General features: G+C 43.4%; 1 protein-coding gene across 4 annotated transcripts in view; it reads right to left on the reverse strand.

Annotated features, from left to right (window-relative positions):
* HABP2 (hyaluronan binding protein 2) overlaps positions 1 to 16,425 on the reverse strand; it is a 32,688-nt gene extending 16,263 nt beyond the window's left edge. For 3 of the 4 annotated variants that reach the window (XM_051799907.1, XM_051799906.1, XM_051799905.1), the window contains exons 1-7: positions 16,256 to 16,425; positions 8,298 to 8,334; positions 3,710 to 3,835; positions 2,509 to 2,616; positions 1,964 to 2,080; positions 1,492 to 1,611; positions 331 to 502 (exon numbers count right to left, since the gene is read on the reverse strand). In XM_051799907.1, the coding sequence (XP_051655867.1) occupies positions 331 to 502; positions 1,492 to 1,611; positions 1,964 to 2,080; positions 2,509 to 2,616; positions 3,710 to 3,835; positions 8,298 to 8,334; positions 16,256 to 16,324 (749 nt within the window). In that variant the 5' untranslated portion in view covers positions 16,325 to 16,425. The remainder of the gene's footprint in view (positions 1 to 330; positions 503 to 1,491; positions 1,612 to 1,963; positions 2,081 to 2,508; positions 2,617 to 3,709; positions 3,836 to 8,297; positions 8,335 to 16,255) is intronic. The other variant, XM_051799908.1, reaches the window with a different exon arrangement.
* Between the last annotated feature and the right edge of the window lie 2,420 nt (positions 16,426 to 18,845).

An 18,845-nucleotide genomic window follows, 5' to 3' on the forward strand; every position in this document is an offset into this window, starting at 1 on the left:
CCCATACGAGCTGGACTTCCAAAGATACTCTTTCATAAGATTTGACAAAGATGCTTGAGATAAAGGGAGGGCTTCTTCCATATTACTATCCCCATACCTGTCTTAACCATAAGAAAACTGTGGGACTGGTTCAAAGAAAAAAGGGCTGCTTCTGGAAGCCGCACATCAGTATAGTTAGAGAAGACATTCTAACATTCTGGTGTTTTATAGACAGGCAGTGTCTAGAAAGATGTGAGATCCTAATATTATCAGTTTGTCAAACTCATGAGCAGTTTGCCCTCAGTGCTCTCTTTGATACAGACCTCTACAGCTACTTCTTCAAAATATTACCTGCAGAAATTATGATCACCAATGCCATAAAAGTCAGCATTCTCCATAAAGGCATTAAAAGGGAAGTCCAAGAGATGATGGGAATTCCAGTTCAGGCAGGTCCTGCCATCTACTGCTTGATTCACTCTTCCCCTGTAGTTAGAGGAGTCCTCTTCATAACAATCATCTGGTCCTGTAGGAAGACAATACTCATATGAAAATGACTTTTGTGTTGTTCCTTGCCCAAAGTGGTCTCTCTTCATTGCCTTCTTTGTCCTACATTAATTTTATGGAGGATCAGAAGAACCTACTGGGCCAAGTAATGCTGTTCTTTATTGTACACAGTCCAGAAATAAGACCAATGTCCCAGCATTTGTCCACCTTTTAGCTTGATTTACTTCAGATGCCTAAAATCTCTTTGCTTGGTAAAGACTGAGCAGTTAAGAGATATCTTAATTTCAAATCAGAATCTCTCCACAAGTGGCCTGTGCAGGAACTGGTTCTAAGTAGGACTAGGCAGATCCCACAGAAGTGGGCACACTGCTGCTATCACGCCAGGGCAAATTATGTGCCAAAAGGAAGGTTATAGGGCTGTGAACCTAACCTGTAGGTAAGGAGAAGGAAAAGTCACCTGCAACGTGGAGTATTTAGTGGTACATGGGGTTTGATGGAGTTCGAAGTGCAATCAACTTTTAAAAGAGAAAGAAAAAGATCCTTTTCCTTGGAAACCTGTGTGGGGTGTGGTGTCCACAGTGATGTTGCAGAGGCAGAAGGCTCTCTGTGCAGCAAGCTGGGGTAATCCCATACCCTTGGCCACCCATCAGAAGCAGTTCCCTCAGCCTGTGGAATCACAGGCATTAATCTTCACTACATCAGATTTCAAGTGTTTAAGGAAAACCTGATATTTCTTCTCCATGTGACATGTGCAACCTCTGGGAAATGCACGCTCACTCATTATGTACCTTGCCAAAGCACATCTGGAAAACACCAGTACAGGAACTGTTTCAAGCCCCTTTGCCAAGTCAGCCTCTTCCTCCTACCCTCTCCCCAAGGACGTCAGTGCCCAGGTGTAGCCGGGCACTTGGAGCAGTGACAGCATCAGTCAGTCTGGCTGCAGGGTGAAGCCAGCCCTGGCTGTCTGGAGGCTTCTCCCCTGCCCCCTCCCCCAGAGCCGTGACATACCGATCTCGCAGAATCTCCCTCTGAAAGGTTCAGGGCACTCACAGGTGAATTTTGATCTCTTTCTGTTCCGAATGCAGGTACCTCCATTTTTGCAAGGGTTGGGACTGCACTGCTTAGATGCTGTCAATGTGGAAAATACAGAACAGCCTTGTTAATCTGCTGAACACTATGCAGCCATTCGCATGCCCAATGGAAACTGGAGAGAGTTCCCATTTAGCCTGTTGACTTTGAGTTCTTATGAAGTCTTGCAAAATGCCCAGCACTGGGTGTTCTACCAGTGACTGAACCACCACTCTACAAACCAAGCATAACTCATCATTGGCCAGCCCCACAGGTGGGAGCTGCAGCAGACTCAGGTTGCATGACTAGGGCAGCACCACCCTCTGCAGTGGGCTGCAAGGGATTTCCCACTGCAGACCGGCCACGGTGCTGTCCCTAACACAGTTCTCTCACTGTCCTGTTGAGTGCTCACAGCGTTGGCAGAATGATCCCTTGTACGGAGGCTTACAGCTGCACCGAAAATAAGGCGGGCTTAGTAGAACCAGGCAGTCACCAACGCGGCAGTTCATGTCCAGGCACATGTCCTCCACTGTGGAAAACAGAGACACAAGGTACTTCATCAGCATTTGTGTGTACACAGGAGCTGTGCCCTTGCAGGGATCATGGGAAGATGCTTTCTCCTGATGCCCCAAGGAAGCTTTCATTTGACAGGTGTGGACTTGGGATTTCTCTTCATGTTCATAGTATTTATGGCAAAATATCTGTGGTACCAATGAGCAGCTCCCCACAGCCTACCTGGCAGGGGATAGACAAGTAGTCTCTGCACTCCTGAAGTTTATTTTACTGGATGCTATTCAGACAGACTTTGGTCTGGATAAGGCACTAAACATAAGATCTATGAACATGACTGTTGTGGGCTGTCAGAACCCTCAGCCCAGCAAACAGTGGGTTTATAAAGCTGTAACAGCAACATTAAGTGCCAAAATAAAGAGTGTAGGTTAGCCAAAGAGCCATTACCTTTTTCACATGTAGTTCCACCATATGGCTTGGGACAGGCACAGCTGAAGTCCCTTCCACTGGATGCACACCTACCACCGTTCTTACAGGGGTCAGAGAGGCATGGGTCTGCAGAGGTAAGGATGAAGATCTTTCAGCTTCTCAACCTTCATCACCTGCTTTTTCTTCTCACATTTTCTGACTGCAGAAGGCTGCCTTCCTGGGCACAGCATCCGGTATAACATGTGCTGTGCTTATGCATCAGTTCAGCAGCCACAGCAGTGGTGTGAATTCCTACAGAGTTTATTGCAAGCTGTAACAGCTCATGGCTTTGGGTCTGCAGCTCCTGTGCTGCCTTTGCCATGTCTATTATGGAGCTGTAATGGGGCAAGCCCCTTTCTTTGCTCAGGGATACATTTGCCTCTTTGGCATAGCCTCTGGCTGTCTGCCTTCATGCGCTTAGTCTGGAGGTATCTGTATTCGGCATTGCTCTGTTTGGAACATGGTGCTGAATTTCCTGTGGAAAAGCCATCCATCACTGTTAGACTCTACAGTATCCCTGGGTGGCTATTGCTTCAAGGGAGCAGCTGCCTGCTGATAGTCACTTGCACACTGCTCCTTACACCATGTTCAACCTCCCCACTGCAGTCCAGGCTGCCAGGAGTAATTGATACTGGGGACAGTCAAATATAAGCTCTGCTTTCTTTGTACGGGGGGATAACTCAGGGAATGTTACAGGTAACTTCCCTGTCTTGCCTTTTGTGTTTCCTGAGCAATCTTGAGGATCCTTTCCTGTTCTCCTGAAGTTTGGCAAAACAGAAAAAGAAAAGAAAAAAACTCTGCAACTGATAAAAGAAAAAAAAACAAAACAACACAAACCTGCTCTACATTTGGTTCCCAGCATAAATACAGAACATATATCCCATGAAAACAGCAATTACATCTTACAGTGTCTATAGACAAATAAGCCTGTGCTTTTTTGTAGTAGCAATCAGAAATGTTCTGCATGATCACAATCCATCCTGTGAAACCTGGAGATAAAACACAGCCTCCTTACAAGAGAAATACAAAGAAGAACACTGCAAATGATCCTCCTAACTCATCCCTTTGATGCAGGCATTTCGAGAGCAGGCTGGCAGCCAAGACCTGCCACACTCACACTGCAAGCTCAGGGTTGGGATTTTACCCCTTCCTTGCCTCCCTGCCCACCCCTCAGAGGTACCTGGCATGGTATAGAAGTCACCTATAGATGTCTCAATAAAGCTCACTTGCTCCCAGGAATGGTGCTGGAGGCTGGGGTCCTGCTCCTGTTCCGTGGAGTCATAGTATTCAAAGTCATCATCCTTGTCTGCAGGGAGGGGTCAGAAGAGGGTGAAAGAACAGAGGAATCAAAACTGTTGGAAGGAGACAAGGTATAAAAGAAGTTATTCCCTGAGATGGACAGTCCTTATCTCTTTCAGCTCATTTGGGATGTTGGTGGGTCTAGAGACTACATCATCTTGAGAACCAAAAGTGCCATTCAGCTCTTCTTTGGCATAGGCAGAGCTCACCTAGAGCCCAGCATGGGCACCCTGAACACCACTGGCCCCAGTGCTGCCCTCCTTGACCCTCCGTAAGGGCACTGGGTCCCTGGCTGCTCAGCTGTCTCCTGTGGTGGCATCTGGGATGACCCAGATGGGATGCAGGCCTGGGCTCTGCAGGCACAGGTTTAAGGAGCCCCTCATGTGGCAGCACAGCCAGAGAAGATGCTGAGGCTGGTACCAGTGCAGTGAGGGAAGGAGATTCAGATTTCTACAAGAAGAAGGGGTTTTCTTTGTCCAGATGCTTTGATCACCAGCACATCGTTGCTGTAGCATGAGGCAAGACCCTCCCCTGCACACAGATGCCTGCTGCGTGTGAGGACACAGAGTCCCATTCCAAGGGCAGCCGGGGGGCATGGAGAGCCTGAGGCACCTGCACATCTGTGTGACTCCTTGCCCACAAAACACCCTTCAAGGAGCGAGGCCCTGGCGCAGCAGACATGTGCTGAGGAGCCCATCCTCGCCCACCAGCCCAGAGCCACCAGAAGCCAGTGTCCTCACGGGAGCCTGCTGGGACCTGCAGCTTTGCCAGCTGCGCTGGGGGGATCGTTTGATTAAAGTGGGCTGGCAGCTCCTTGCACAGGTACAACTGTTGTCGATGGAAGCCACTCCAGTGTTTCAAAGACAAGGTATGGTAATGAGCAAAGCTAAGCTACGTACAGAGACATTTTAAAAAGCTCTTCCCTAGGGCTGGACCGATGGCCCCATGGATAATGCTCTGCCTTGAACTGATTATCAACTGCATTATCTTAGTTTTCTCTCCTCATTCATTCACTTGCAGCCTTTATCTTTATTCTTTCTTTGCTTCTGAAAAAAAGAAAGAAATTCCACGTTTGTACAATGGGTGTTTTATATTTCATATTAAAATAGAACTGTCTTTTTTCTTCCTTTTTTTTTTTTCCTACATGCCAACTCTCATTTCTCACCAAAAAAAAAAAAAAAGGGGAAAGTTTCACCTCATTTATTGCTATGTCAAGTCAAGACTCCTTTTCCTCAGCTCATTATTTCCACAGGAGCTGAGTCTTGACTATGTGCAAGTGTTGCAGAAGTGTATGCCTTGCTGAGGAACAGAAGGATCTTGCTGGAAGATAAGGACATTGTCTACAGTGAACAAAATTAAATTTAATGTGATGTAGTTAAGAAAGAAAAACAAAAAGGAAGTTTTGCCTGAAATACAACCTGCAAGTTCACTTTGTTGGAGAGGAGATTTTGCAAACGACTGGAGTTTGAGGGAAGTGTCTGAAGGAGTCTGATTTTGTTTCTCCTGTTTATTTTCAGAATCTTAGTGGGGCATGTTGACTTTTATTCCACGGATGCTTTAAAGAATTATTCTGAAGGATGGGGTAGCCCTTTTTATGGAAAAATATACCTGCTAGAAGTTATGAAGGATGAAGAGGGGAGTTATGGCTGCCCAAAGCAGAATGCAAATATGCCAGCATGCTTTACAGAGGCTGGAGAGGACTGTCTTAAATCAACAGAGGAAAAATAAGTGCCTCAAATGAGCACAAATTGCTAAGCCGTTGTAGAATCATCTACTCTGTTTTTTAAACCATTAGTTTTTAAACCATTAGTTTTTTAAACCATTAGTACAGAGCTTCTAGAGGTCACATGAGTGATGCTTCCCATCTCCCAGCTACTCTGTGTCCTCTCCAGCTGCACAAAGCAATGAAAAACAAAGACCAGAAAACCCTAACTTGGGTATATGACACCAAACTAAAAGATGTCTTCTTATTTATCACTGCTCTGACATTAAATAACTATTTGGCTTCCACATCTCTTATTTAAGAAGTGCTCCCATTTCTTTAATTATTCATAACAAGCCATAGGTTTAGTAAAGTAAAAACAACACTTTTTTTATCTGAGCACATAATTAAAGCACAAAGTCTGATACACTGGTTGATTTAAACGTATTACTAAATCAGAGTGCTCATTCTTTGTAAGTGCTGGAAAACCTTAACATGCTTTAAAAAAGCAGTGATCTGACATTTGTCACTGCAATGTGACTATTACATGAAATTAAATTAGACATCCTGCATGCAAATTTTCAAAGAATAACTTTCCTCTGTGTAGTACAAAAAATCCCCCCATAATTGATAGACAGAGATTGACTTTTAAAGCTTCAAATCAGCTTTGAGGTCTGGGTGATCTTTTAAACTGCTCGAGCTTTCATCTGCAGTTTTTCATATTGCCAAGAGCTGTCAATCAAGCAATGGATTTCTGATCAATATCCCCTTGTTCATTAGCTTACACGAGCTCTCTGTTACTGAGAGAACAGATATCTCAATGTCGGCAGTCACACTGTTTTCAAAACCTTCACTGGATCAAGTCATGACTAATGTTCCAAGTGGGAAAGTGATGCATTAGGATGCCATCGGGTGACCTGAATTGTGAGGTAACTTTGTTGGACTGCAGTTGTCAAGATGAGTGATGTGCAGAGTTAAAGCCTATTGCCAACACACATCAAGAGCACCAGAAAGTACCCACCATTTATTCAAGCTCTCTGAACCTCTGGGGACTGACTGAAATCTGGCCTAATTTAAGCAGGATGACTTTTCCTATCACCTCTCTAAATACTTTTTGTCTCCAGCTCTGAGGTTATTGTAGTGTTATTTTTATGAGGCTGAAATCCTGACTATATTTTAAATAATGAGATATTCCCCATTTACTTCTGCAGAGATGAGACCTCATGGTATTTCCTCCCTTCTAAGCAGGCTGTGGCTGGGAGTATCTGCAGCTTCAGAAAGAAGGGAGACCAGCTAAGAACAAAGCCAAAAAGCCTTTCAAATAGTTTTGCGGTTGTTACTTAAAAGGAGTTTTGCAGCACCTTTTTGCTCAGAGGGATAGATGATGGGTGAAGGTGGACCATGATGGCTGAAGGAGTGGAGACTTGCAGGGGGATGGAGAGTGCGAGAGAGTAGGTACAGTGGAGGGACAGATGTAAGGACTGTACACCACAAGGGAGGGAATGAACTGAGAGATGGTGAAAGGGATACTATACCATTAAAAAGCGAATCAAACAGTTTGCACAAGGCTGCAAACTTGTGTGTAAACAGATGTGCAAACCCTGAAGTGTATGAATCTAGGGCCAAATATTTGCAGAAGTCAAATATTGAGCTCAGACACACAAATGATTCGGAAATTTGTTTTCTACACACATGTTAGAACAGCAGCCTTGATATGGGGAAAGAAGCACTGCTGTATGAGCTACAAGGCTTCTGGACTTCCAGGTTTGATCTGAAAGCCAAAATGCCACTGGAATGAACAGGAATGCAGCTGGATAACGAGTGCATAGTAAAACCCACACTCTTTTTTTGCAGAATAATGAACAAAATTAATGTAATACATCATTAGGTATACATTATAAACTCAGATGTAAGATCCACTGTAATCAAGAAAAAGAGGAGCTGGGCTTACCTGCAAAAATACTAAACTTATCAATAAAAACATAGTTCTTCTACGTAGACCAAGTAGGCTGCAAAAGGATGTACAAATCCTCACACAATTTGTGCATCCTCACACAACAATCATCACAACTTTTCCCTTATCAACATCTTAATGCTATTTAATGATTTTTAAATATTAGCCTTTAATGATTTTTTTACTTGCATGGGCTCGTAAACACTTTTTGAACCTTCCTGCACTTTGGACAGAGCCTTGCAGAAATAAGTTCCACAGTTAGTTGTAAGCTGCAAGGGAAAGTCAGCTTTCATTCATTTGACGTTTGATTTTCATCCACAGCTAGGCTCTTTGCTTATCCTTCTGTGAGGTTTGCATCCCAGCACCATGACTTCTCCTCCAGTCCGTCACCCACTGTGACACCCACAGGTCCCCAAGGCACATGAAGGCACAGAGGTGCAGAAAAGTCCTGGCTTGGAACAGAGCTGAGAGTTGCAGGTGTGATCTAGGAGAATCCCATGATCAGCTGCTCATTGGTACTGCTGCTGTACCTCTATTTTGGGCTCCAGCGTGCCAGACACACTCCTAGCAGGGACACAACGCAGCGTTGTCTCCTGCACATAGAGCACCTGGGCAGGTCTGAAAGTGCTCGCCATATTACTTGTCCAAAGGTAAACATATTTTCTACACAGGCCTTACTTTAAGCTCAGCAAGGCTCTGGATGAAGTTAGTAAAATTCAGCACTGGGCACTAGTGGAGGCTCTTGATGAACCAAGTTGCCAGCCTTTAAGTTTTGTACTCAGAAGTTATAAAGAAGAAACTGAAACCACTTACCTTGCATTTGGTGGACCCAGAGGGAAACTTGGGAAGCCTGCATGAGATAATAAAGGGTAAAAAAACCAAAAGTTTTTGTTTCTGAAAAAAACCCAAAAGTTTCTGAAGAAAAACAAAAGCCAACGCAGAGCTTTGCTTACAGTGCAAAGTTTCTGTTTGCCCCTAGTGCTGGACATCCAGACAAGGTTGTTCCCCACTTTGGAGCTAATTGGACTGGGTTTTAAGAGCTCTTTCAAAAGATTAACAAAATGCCAACAATCAATGTGGGATGTCTGACTTTCTAAGCACACAGCCCAAGCTGCTGGGCTGGTCTGTTTGAGGGCAAACCTGTCCTGAGCGAGTTAAATTGCTTCTTAGCTTACGAAGTGATGGCACATGGGCTGTTTGTCCAGCTTCTCTGAAATGCTGACAGGGAGCACACTCCAGCTGGCTGACAAAGCTGGAGTCTGGGACATGCCAGGGTACGTGGCATGACCTGAGTGGAGGTCAGGCACTGCAGCACAGCCCAGGAGCCTATGCCTGGTGCAGCCAGCGGGATCTGGACCCCCGAGCTGGAAGGCTGTCTACAGGCTGATGCCTACAGATTTTTGGATTTTTGGATGCAGGGGAATATTTCTGGTGCTTTCCATTAGGAAATGCCATGTGTCAAACCTTGGACATGGGGCTCCAGCCTTTCTGTTTTGGCTCATGGTCAAGGGCAAGCAACAAAAGGGAACAGAAGATGACGGAAAACAGCTCTCAGCCTTTGAAGAGTGCAACTGAGGTTTGTCTGAAAGGAGATACACTGACTCTGCACCAGGACGTATCCCCAGCATGATGATGATTTCCATTTGCTTTCCTTCTTGTTTTAAATCCCAGCTGCAGACAGGATTACCTGCCTGCAAAGAGGATGCACATGCTAACAGTGGTGTAAAGAAGGAGATTTGGAGCTGCTATTTTTCATCCTTCACATGATTTTTTTGAAGAAAACATATTTCCAAACAATTTAGCAGTCATAATAAAGACAGCATACATACATGATTGTTACGTGCACCTATGCATTGCTACAAATACAATTAACTGTAAATATATGCCCTGTTTAGTTGTACATTATATATAGAAGAAAGATATTCTCAGATAACACTGGTTGTGACTAAGAACAAATGAATCAGAAGCAATGAATAAGGAACAGAATAAAAAAAAGCTCAGAATTCACATTTGTGAATATTATCTGGAATATATAAATGAGTTTTTGCTTCAGGCACGTTTGTATCCCTCTTGTGTTTGAGGCAGGAAGAACAGACACTCCAGCTCCCCCCTTCCCACTGACTTTAATGAGAGCAATGTCCCCTGAACCACTCAGCCGAGCCCCTTCCCAGGTGCATTTAAGTGAGCCACACACATACAGAACTAAATCCTTTGCAGCTGGAAGGACACATCCTCACACAATCGCCCCCCCCCGAATGAGTGCAGAGATGATGGTAAATGAGAAGGCTGTAAAAGCTCTGTCCTTGGTGTATATGTTTCTTGAGTGCAGGTACAGCGTTCGTCAGATCCTTTGCCAGACCCCGACGGAGACTATATAAAGCAAAGGTCTAATTGCTCCATTTACAATTAGCGGTAGCGTTCATCCATAAACAGACCAAAAAAACCCTGCAAGTGTACTCCTTTCTTTTGGAGGAATAGATGAAACAAAGAACAAGGAAGCAGAATAAAGGAAGAAACATTTCATCTCCCTCCCCCAGCTCTCTGCGCTGCCCTGTTGTGCTGTTTGCCTGATGGGGTTGGAAAGGGTTTGGATCTGAAGGGCTTGACTTTAGTGAGCTTGTCCCTGCAGTCGGGGCAGCCCTTGGCACCCCAGGGGAATGTCAGAGGATTTCAGCCCAGGCTGAGAGAGATGCAGGACGTGACTACATCACGCTTTTCTGTGCCTCAGTTTCCCCAGCTGAAGAGTAGAGATAAGAGTCTCACAATGCTCACACCCCAAGGAAATAAGAAAGATGAAAGACATAGCCCTTTGCTACACTACTTTCTTTTCCAGGTGACACACCTGCCCCTCCTGTCCAAGCATGAGCACAGCTGACTGCAAAAGGGCAGATACCCTAAACTCTTGCAGTACCTGAGACAATGTGCAGGTTTCTGATAACATCCGTCAGAGCAGGCAGTGGCTTGGACTCTAGGGTGGCTCAGTCCCAGATTTTGGTTCCTGCTTTTGGATGAAAGTATCTATCTGCTGACACAGCACAAATGTTACTGGGAACAAAAGCTCCTGGAGCATCCAGCATGGAGTGTCAAAGAGTTAAATACAATGCTGAAGCTTTCCCTCCTTGTGTGCCTGTCACAAGCTGCAGCAGAGGACAAAACCTTGGGCAGAGCTGACTTCTCAGCATGGAGAGTTTTCTCCTCCTTCCTGAGGTCCAGTGGACCACTTACCGGACCACGCTGGTTTTCAAGCATTTTTGCCCCCACTAGCCAACACAGGGCCAAATTTTATCCTTTTGGCTCCTGGCACAAAGCATGCCATGGTGGTGTGCAGAGCCCATCTCCTTCCCTCCTGTCTGCTGGAGCTTCCCCCTTCCTCTGCACCATGAGGGGGTGCGGGATGTAGGATTTGTGATGCAAGGTGTTGGATATGGGATGCGGAAGGAGATTGTTAAGAGAGGTGCACGGCGCGGGGGCAGGAGGGGGCTGCAGGAGGGGGTGCAGGCAGGGGCATGAAGGCAGGGCCTGCTGCCTGCAGTGCCGTATTGCTCATGGCCAGCAGAGGAGGATCTTGTCCTTCTGACGAGGTGCAACACTAAGCCCAACACGGAGCAAGATTCAAACAAAAGGAGTGAAGGGGGGGCAAGAAATTAGACTGTGGAGCTGGTTTCACCAAACAGTCTCCTTGCTGCAGCTCGACACTGATACTTTGTGTGCTGTCTCAAGAGGGAATAAATTCACTGGATCCTGTTCGTAGCAGGTCTGCAGAGATGAGGGACAAAGCTGGAAGAATTTGCAGAGAGCAATTTTAAATTTTATTACTTTAGGCTCATAAAAAAGAAACCCTGAGAAAAAAAAGGCTAAGAGAAACATTTTATATGGGTATCAGCGCATTGCTGACTGTGAAACCAATTACATTTATGGGGCTTCTAGAAAAAATAGTGAAAAAATGGCTGAAATTCAAAATAACCTAATATCACCTGATCTTTGTTGTCTGTCCTCATTGTAATGATTAGCACTTCACTAAAACTTAATTTCTCCAAGGAACCATCAAAATTTTGCTAAATAGACTTTGTACTAAGATTAAATATTGCAGATATATGATGTTCTCAATTTTTCCATTTCAACTCCTCAAGAAAGAGAGACTAATGAAATGTAATAGATTTCAAACAGAAATGCCAGAACCATGAGCTTTCTTCATCTCAGGACAGAATTCTATGTTTCTTTCTCAGACAAAAATGCCCAGTTAATCTCTGGCAATTCTTTGTGAAAACACACAGGAAGATTTGACCCCAAATTCAAGGGAAATTATTTACAGCTACCAAGGGCACTCTGCAGTTAAACTGTTTGCTGTGTCTTGGGTACATTGCTACCCCTTATTACAATAAAAACGAAAAACTAAAAAAAAAAAAAAAGTAGGTGGAGAAAGAGAGCAAAAAGGTGACAGCCCAGGGTTAGGCTGTGAATTTACATGTGTGCAAAACAGAATTCCAGAGAAAACAGTGTAGCTACCCAAGCTGGCATGACAGACTAGGAAGAGAGGTGATAACTACCTCTACACATGCACACACTTTGCAACAAAGCACTACAGGAGTTCAAACATTAAATTACATTAGTAGGAATTGGTCTATTCACTTAATTGCATTAAGTCCTGCAAATTCTCCTGCAACTTGTCATGAAGTGGCCTCCATGGCAGAAGAACAAAGATTACACTTTCATTTGTTCACTTGTGCAGTCACAGCTTTGTAGCCAAGAAGGAGGTGGGATGGGGTTGAACTGGAGAATGAAGATGTATATTTGTTCAACTTCCATCCAGAACTGACATCAGGCATGAAGGAGCCACGAGGGCAAACACAACTACTGCCTCCTCGTAGTGAACCCCTTGATCCCACTGACAGCTCTCAGTAAGAACCTTTCTCTGGGCTGCTTGCCAAAGGAGGAGGGAATCGACAGTTCTGATGCTCTTACAATCGGCCAGATTTTTGCCTGCAACCATCTTGGGTAGTGACTGTCTTTGAACTTCAAGGGAAAGTGGCTTTCCAGCAATGACATTGTGTTTCTCAGCCAAGGCCATGGTTGCAGTATAATGAAAGCAGGGTATACTATCATCTGGAGCACACATGCAACATATGTTGTAGTTTTAGCCTGGGAAACCGTTCTCTGAAAGGATTCCACCAAAACCTCTGACTTCTTCACCTCTCTGCTAACAAGACATCTCCTACCTCCACACTGAGCTGCAATGTGTGCCTCAGAGAAAATGATGTGTCCTTATCAACTGGTCCCAGGGTACCCAGAGAGGTTCACATTTAAAGCCTTTATTTTGCTGATTATTTAATTGTGAACCTTTCCCATGGTAGCACCTGATACAAAAAAACACAGGGATACAGGAAAAAAAGCAAGATCCCTCAGAGGTGCTGCTGAAACCAGCTTGGTTCTCCACTCAGGAGTTACCTGCTCCTGTTTTCCAAGAGATCAAAGTTTTCAAATGAATCTTTGCACTGTGAGAGGTGGTCTGGTAGCAGCGGGTTGTTTTTAAACCTGCTCACTGGTGGGTGAGATGTGCTTGTGCTCCCACGTGAGAAATGGAGTCAGCCTTGGATGCCACAGAAAGGGGAAGCTACAAAATCTGTGTCAGGGGGCTGCAGGAGCCAGCCTGTCACACTAACACGAGTGTGCTGCGCTATCAAACGCTTCTGCAGCCAGTGCTGGAAATGCAGGTTATACTGCTAGACTTAAAGCTTATGCAAAATCATTAAGTCCCTTTAGTTACACGGGATATCAACCTGCATGCTGCAGGGCATAAGCTGATTGCCTTCGGGGGTCAGCGCTGAACGCTTCCCTCTCTGAGAGCACGGTGCAAAATTAGCTGGGGGCGCTCCCAGGGCTTTGTTGCTTTCCTGCTGCATCAGGCAAATTTAGGCGAGCGCTGCAGAAGGGTATCACATCTGATGGGCCACAAACCGAGACGGGCCTGACAGCATTCACTTCTCTTCACAGTGATCAGTTCTCAACACGGTGGAGGCCTTGTGTGAAAAGTGCAGTCCTGGAGTGAGGGTGAGGGGAGCAGAAGTGGGAGTTTTCTACAGGACTAGATCCACTGGGGGGTAGGAAAAGATATCAGACAGTGCTGACTTTGGGACACCCTAAAATGTTGGTCTCCAAGGACCTGAGGCAAGGAAGGACCTGCGCTCCTGGTAACAGTTTCCTGCTTGCTATGGGCCAGGTAAGAGATGGGCACTATTGATAAGTTTTTTGGCAATTGTTTGGTCTTAATGTGATACTTTCATCTGTTTTCACTGCTAAGTGCTCTTGGTTATTGCACTGGTCATGGCTAGTGACTTCAAAACACCTTCCATCAAAACTAAGCCGACAACAATTTTTTGAAGTTTCAAACAATTCTACTCTGTCCCTTGCAAGTCTTCCTTCTTGCTGCCAGGGGTGTTTGAGTTTGCAGAGAACTCTGATACAAGGAAAAAGCCTGATCTGAACACCTGTTGATTTACTCTGGAGCGTTGGGGGATCCAGCTTGGTCTTGTCCTGTTCCAGATTTCTCTAACCCAAGTAGGAACATTTCTACTACAGTGTCTTGCTGAGCAGAAGTGAAAGGAAAAACAGGAGAAAAAACAACCGTCAGAGAAGACCTGCCATGTCTGAAGAGAGTCTTTGGTGTGCTTGCATCATATATGCTAAAATAAAGGACTAAATTTGTTCTCACTTGCACTCACCATGCAGCTTTATGCCCTTTATGGAAATAGTTTGGATTCACACAGGTGAAATCAGTTTATCCTCAGGTAATATGAAAGAACTGAATGGAAATTTTTGCCTTAGGGTTCTGCTCCAAACCCACCAGATCCTTGAAGGTCTGAGTGCTTTGACTGACTCAACATGAGTTACTGCTTAAACCTTTGTTTGACTTCTGCTGTATTTCACCAGTAATATTTGTTAATCAGTGTGCATAAAAACTCCTAAAGCCTGATTCAAATAAAAATTATGAAGATAGATAGTTTTGGGATAAGATGGAAATAGTAATTGAGACTGCTTTCCATGGTTTCAGCAAAGTGCAAAATCTATTATTTTTTCATTCAAACTATTTCAGTGCAACTTTTTCTTTGGGACAAATCATTAAGGCAAAAATATCCTCTCATAACTTGTTTGTCATGCAATGGTCACATCATGGCAACTCATTCCCCTCTTTTTTTTTTCCTGGGATCCATGCCAAGTGCTAAGCCAGAAAACCTTGTTATATTAATTATGAAGAAAAAGCATGTTTTATTAAAAACTAGCCTGCTGAATATTCTGTCGTGCTGCTTTTCAGTGACAGCAGAATTGCTTATGCATTTTAGCAATGTTAATGAATTTTCAGGGTTGGGGGGAGATATACACTACATTTTCTACAGCAATATTTAGGGCAAAGTTAGATTGGGATTGTTAAAGCTAATGAATCAACCTAACACTTAGGACTAGTTAGGAAAAATCTGTGCAAGACTTCATGTTGTCTGAGACTGTCCACACATCTTCTTCGCTGAGCATGAATTAACACAGTCAATTCATTATGAGCTTATTTATATTAGATTGGGTTCTGACAATGTCTGTAAAACTGGCACTGAACTACCCTCGAACTGATCCCTCAGTAAGCTGCTTCATGTTCTGCTGGACCAAGTGCTGACAGAGTAGACACTAATTAATAATTACTCTGTTGTGTTACTAAAATCACTGCTCTCCACTGATCTCTTCAAAAAGGTCTACAACCCATTAAAGCCCCTCACTATGTGTTTTCCCCAAAGAACTCAATCTTAACCTGTCAACATCTGAATTTTTGCAACATATTTCAGTAAATGTGAACCTGCACACATAGGAAATATCACTAAGAAAGTAGTTGTTTTAAATAACTTCAGATCCCTTCATGAGAAAATCTGCTTGATCCCCATGCTTGGAAGAACAAAAGAATTTTTTAAAAACCAATTTTTAACTTTCCTTTAGTTACAAGTCATTCTTCCAGTCTTCTTTTAAGAGGAGATGAATAGATTTGGGGAAGTATATCAAGCTTTGCCTGAGTAGAGCTCTGGCCTGTCTAGCTGTGTTGAATATTTTGCCACTAGCCTTTCTCCCACATTAGTGGCAATGATAATTCAATCATTCAAAACATATGGCTGGGGGAAATTTCACCTTTGACGGAAGAGTTTGCAAAACTGCCAAGGCAATAATCTAATATTTAGTCCCTTTACCATGAAGACTAGATACAAGGAAGAAAATTTTTATGGTGATGGTGGTGAAACACTGGTGCAGGTTACCCAGGGAGATGCTGGATGCCCTACCCACAGAAACATTCAAAGCAGGGCTGGAAGGGGCTCTGTGCAACCTAATCTAGTGGAAGATGTCCCTGCCCACAGTACGGGGGGGTTGGAACTCGATGATCTTTAAGGTCCCTTCCAACCCAAAACATTCTGTGATTCTAAGCTGAGCTGCCCATGCTGCAGCCCAGGGTTTTGGAGCATTTCTTAGTGCCCAGGGCTGGGGGAGTGACTGCACTCCCCACTGCACACCCCTGGGAGTGGGGTGGCCACTGAGCTGATTGTACCCAGATGAGCCATTCCTTGACACTGTAGACGTCTGCTCCAAAAAACTATAGGGCTTCCCTGTTATACTGCATTTACTTGGGCACCTCAGTGTCCTGAAATGTGGATACTCCACTAAGTTGCCCTGCAACTGCCCGGGCAGGGCTCAGCACGGAGCAGAGCTGGCACATGGAAAGAAAAGCAGTGTAAAAACATACTCACGCACAAACATGTGGTCCCAAGGAGAATGACCAATGGGAGAACCTGAAGGGCCAAAGCACTGTTAACCATCCTTGTGCTCGTTTTTTTCTTGAAATCAGCTTCTTCTTCTTGCCTAGGTTTTTTCAGACAAGGCACAATCTTGAGGGTGAGCTAATTCAGTGCAAATAATTAACCGTGCTTCAAATATTGTTTAATGTTCAACAGATTGTCCTGATCAAATAAATGCATCCTGTCCAGATAATCACCTCATTGATTGCTGGCAAATGTTTCAAATCAGTAAGTGTCAGATGGGAACGGTACAAATTAACAACGAAAAGATACATTTTCCTTGTTTTAGAATAATCTTTCAACTATTATTATCAGTTGGAAAAAAAAATATTAATCAGACTTAACTTCTCTCCCACCTGAAAAATAGTGAGATCTATTATAGATCTAGATAGTGAGATCTAATATACAATTTTAAAAAATATAAAAGTGTACTTTTTTATTATTTTCTAAATTTCAAACATACACAGACCATGTTGTCCAGCATTTGTCCACTAATATGAGAACCTGTAATCATTTTTTTTAAATAAAATTTGAAATTCTTGAGTAACCCCCAGTCTCCTGAGGCTGAAGCATTTGTAGCAACAGCAGCAACTGAAGAAATTACTGTATTACTGAAAGAATAATCCACTATTGTGGAAATGCTGAAAAACTTTTGCTCAACAGATACTGTTTGTGCTATGTCTTACAAAAACAGATGAAAAGACAATTCTTTCTCCCCAACAGCTTAGAGCCTGAAAAGGAAGGAAGCGAAAGAAATAGTGTTTTTACATCACAGCCCCAATTCACTAGGAATTCCCTATCAACGTTTTCTCTGTTGTGATAAAACAGTTAAATAAGATAATGCTGAGCACATTACACTGCACCAGGGGAAAAATGAATGTGCTTGTCTACTCAGGAGGACCTGAATATAGTACAGTAAATAAAATGGATGGGAGGGGTGCCCACATGTTGGAATATGAGGAAGAAAACAGTGAAATCCCAAGCACTTCATCATTTCCCATCCCAAATGTGATTTTCTGGTGAAAAAGATCAGTTGCTAGCACTTGATTACAGACTCTGTGATGAGTGCTGAAATTCTGATGCCAGAGAACCTTGTTTCTGATGATTCCTTACTATGAAGTATGAACAATCCTAAAGGAGATTTCATATATCAAAAAATACACAAAGAATTAAGATTTGCTGATTACGTCACATGTGCATACCTTAACAAGGTGCCTACAAGCAATCAATATGTGTTTGAGATTTATTGTGTTGGTGGCCAGCCAACACATTTAAGTTTATGAGATTTCAGATTCTTTAACTAGTTAGAAAGACAGCAAGATAAAAGGAGTTAGATAACGCACGACTTTATGTAATGTGTCCTTGAGTAAGCTGATTTGCACTGAATTTTAATAGAGCCCTGATTCATCAAATCTCAAACAGAATTAAGGTATGGACTGGATCCTAATAACATCATGCTTTATATCCATGAAAGATAAATTAAAGGATGCAAAACTGCTATTGACAAACATTGATTATATGTACTTTGATGGACTTTGAAGTTGTGCCAGATGTGTCTTGTCAGCCTCCAAAGTTTTCTTTTAAATCTCATTGCATAAGGCTTTTACTTTTTAATTATTTTTTCTCTCAACCTCTTTGATCATGAAAAAATGTAGATCATATTTGTGTGATGCTATTTCCTATGCATTTTATTTAGATATGCCCTTGTGCACAGCTCCTGATAAGTAAAAAAATGTTACATGGCACATAGTGATCTTACCCTGTTATCCTGGGTGCTTTTTAATACTTAATTGACCTTCTCAAGCTGCTGAGTGAAATCTAAGCATGTATAGAGAGTTAATGCAACACTCACATCTTTTTGTGCCACATAAGTCTACACAACTAAGATGTAAGCAACAAGGTTGCTGGTCTCTGTTCCCCTGGGGATTTTGACCAGTGAGAATGTCAGACGGATTCATTTCATTCTGCCCTCTGTTTGTGGCAAAGTGGCCCTCATGTCAGACCCAATGGAAAGGCAAACCTCTCTGCAACTTCTGCTGATCTTAGGAGAGGGACCAAAGTTCAAACAAAAAGTTCAAACAGGTGAAAGTCCTTCTTTCACTTTCCTATGTGTGGAAATATTTTGTCAGCAGGGAGCTTCCAGGAACTGAAAAGAAGCTTTGGAGCCATTTTAATACTTCAAAGTTGTGAGCCCGTATACATCATCTTGCTTTCTTTGTCCATCAGGACATGGTCAGCCCTTTCAGGGCAAGGGAATGTATAAAGTCTCTCGCTGTGCACGGCAAAATGCTTCAATGTTGGTGCAAGATTTGGGTGCAGATGTTCTCTTTTTTTGGTAATGGGCCCTTTCCCTACATCTCCAAGCCCATCATAGTGATCACAGCTTGCACATTAGACATGAAGAACTTCTCTGTGACAGTTTAGGTGTCTTCAAACAATAAATGAAGAGAAAAAAAGTAGATAAGAACCATCAAATCCTTTTATATTGAGAGTAAATAGATAAAAAAAATGTTTTAAGTGCTGGATCAGAACTGTGGTGGAC

This window comes from Manacus candei, unplaced genomic scaffold (assembly GCF_025592945.1).
Source record: "Manacus candei isolate 608988 ecotype Guabito, Panama unplaced genomic scaffold, ASM2559294v1 h1tg000050l, whole genome shotgun sequence".
Lineage (NCBI taxonomy): Eukaryota > Metazoa > Chordata > Aves > Passeriformes > Pipridae > Manacus > Manacus candei.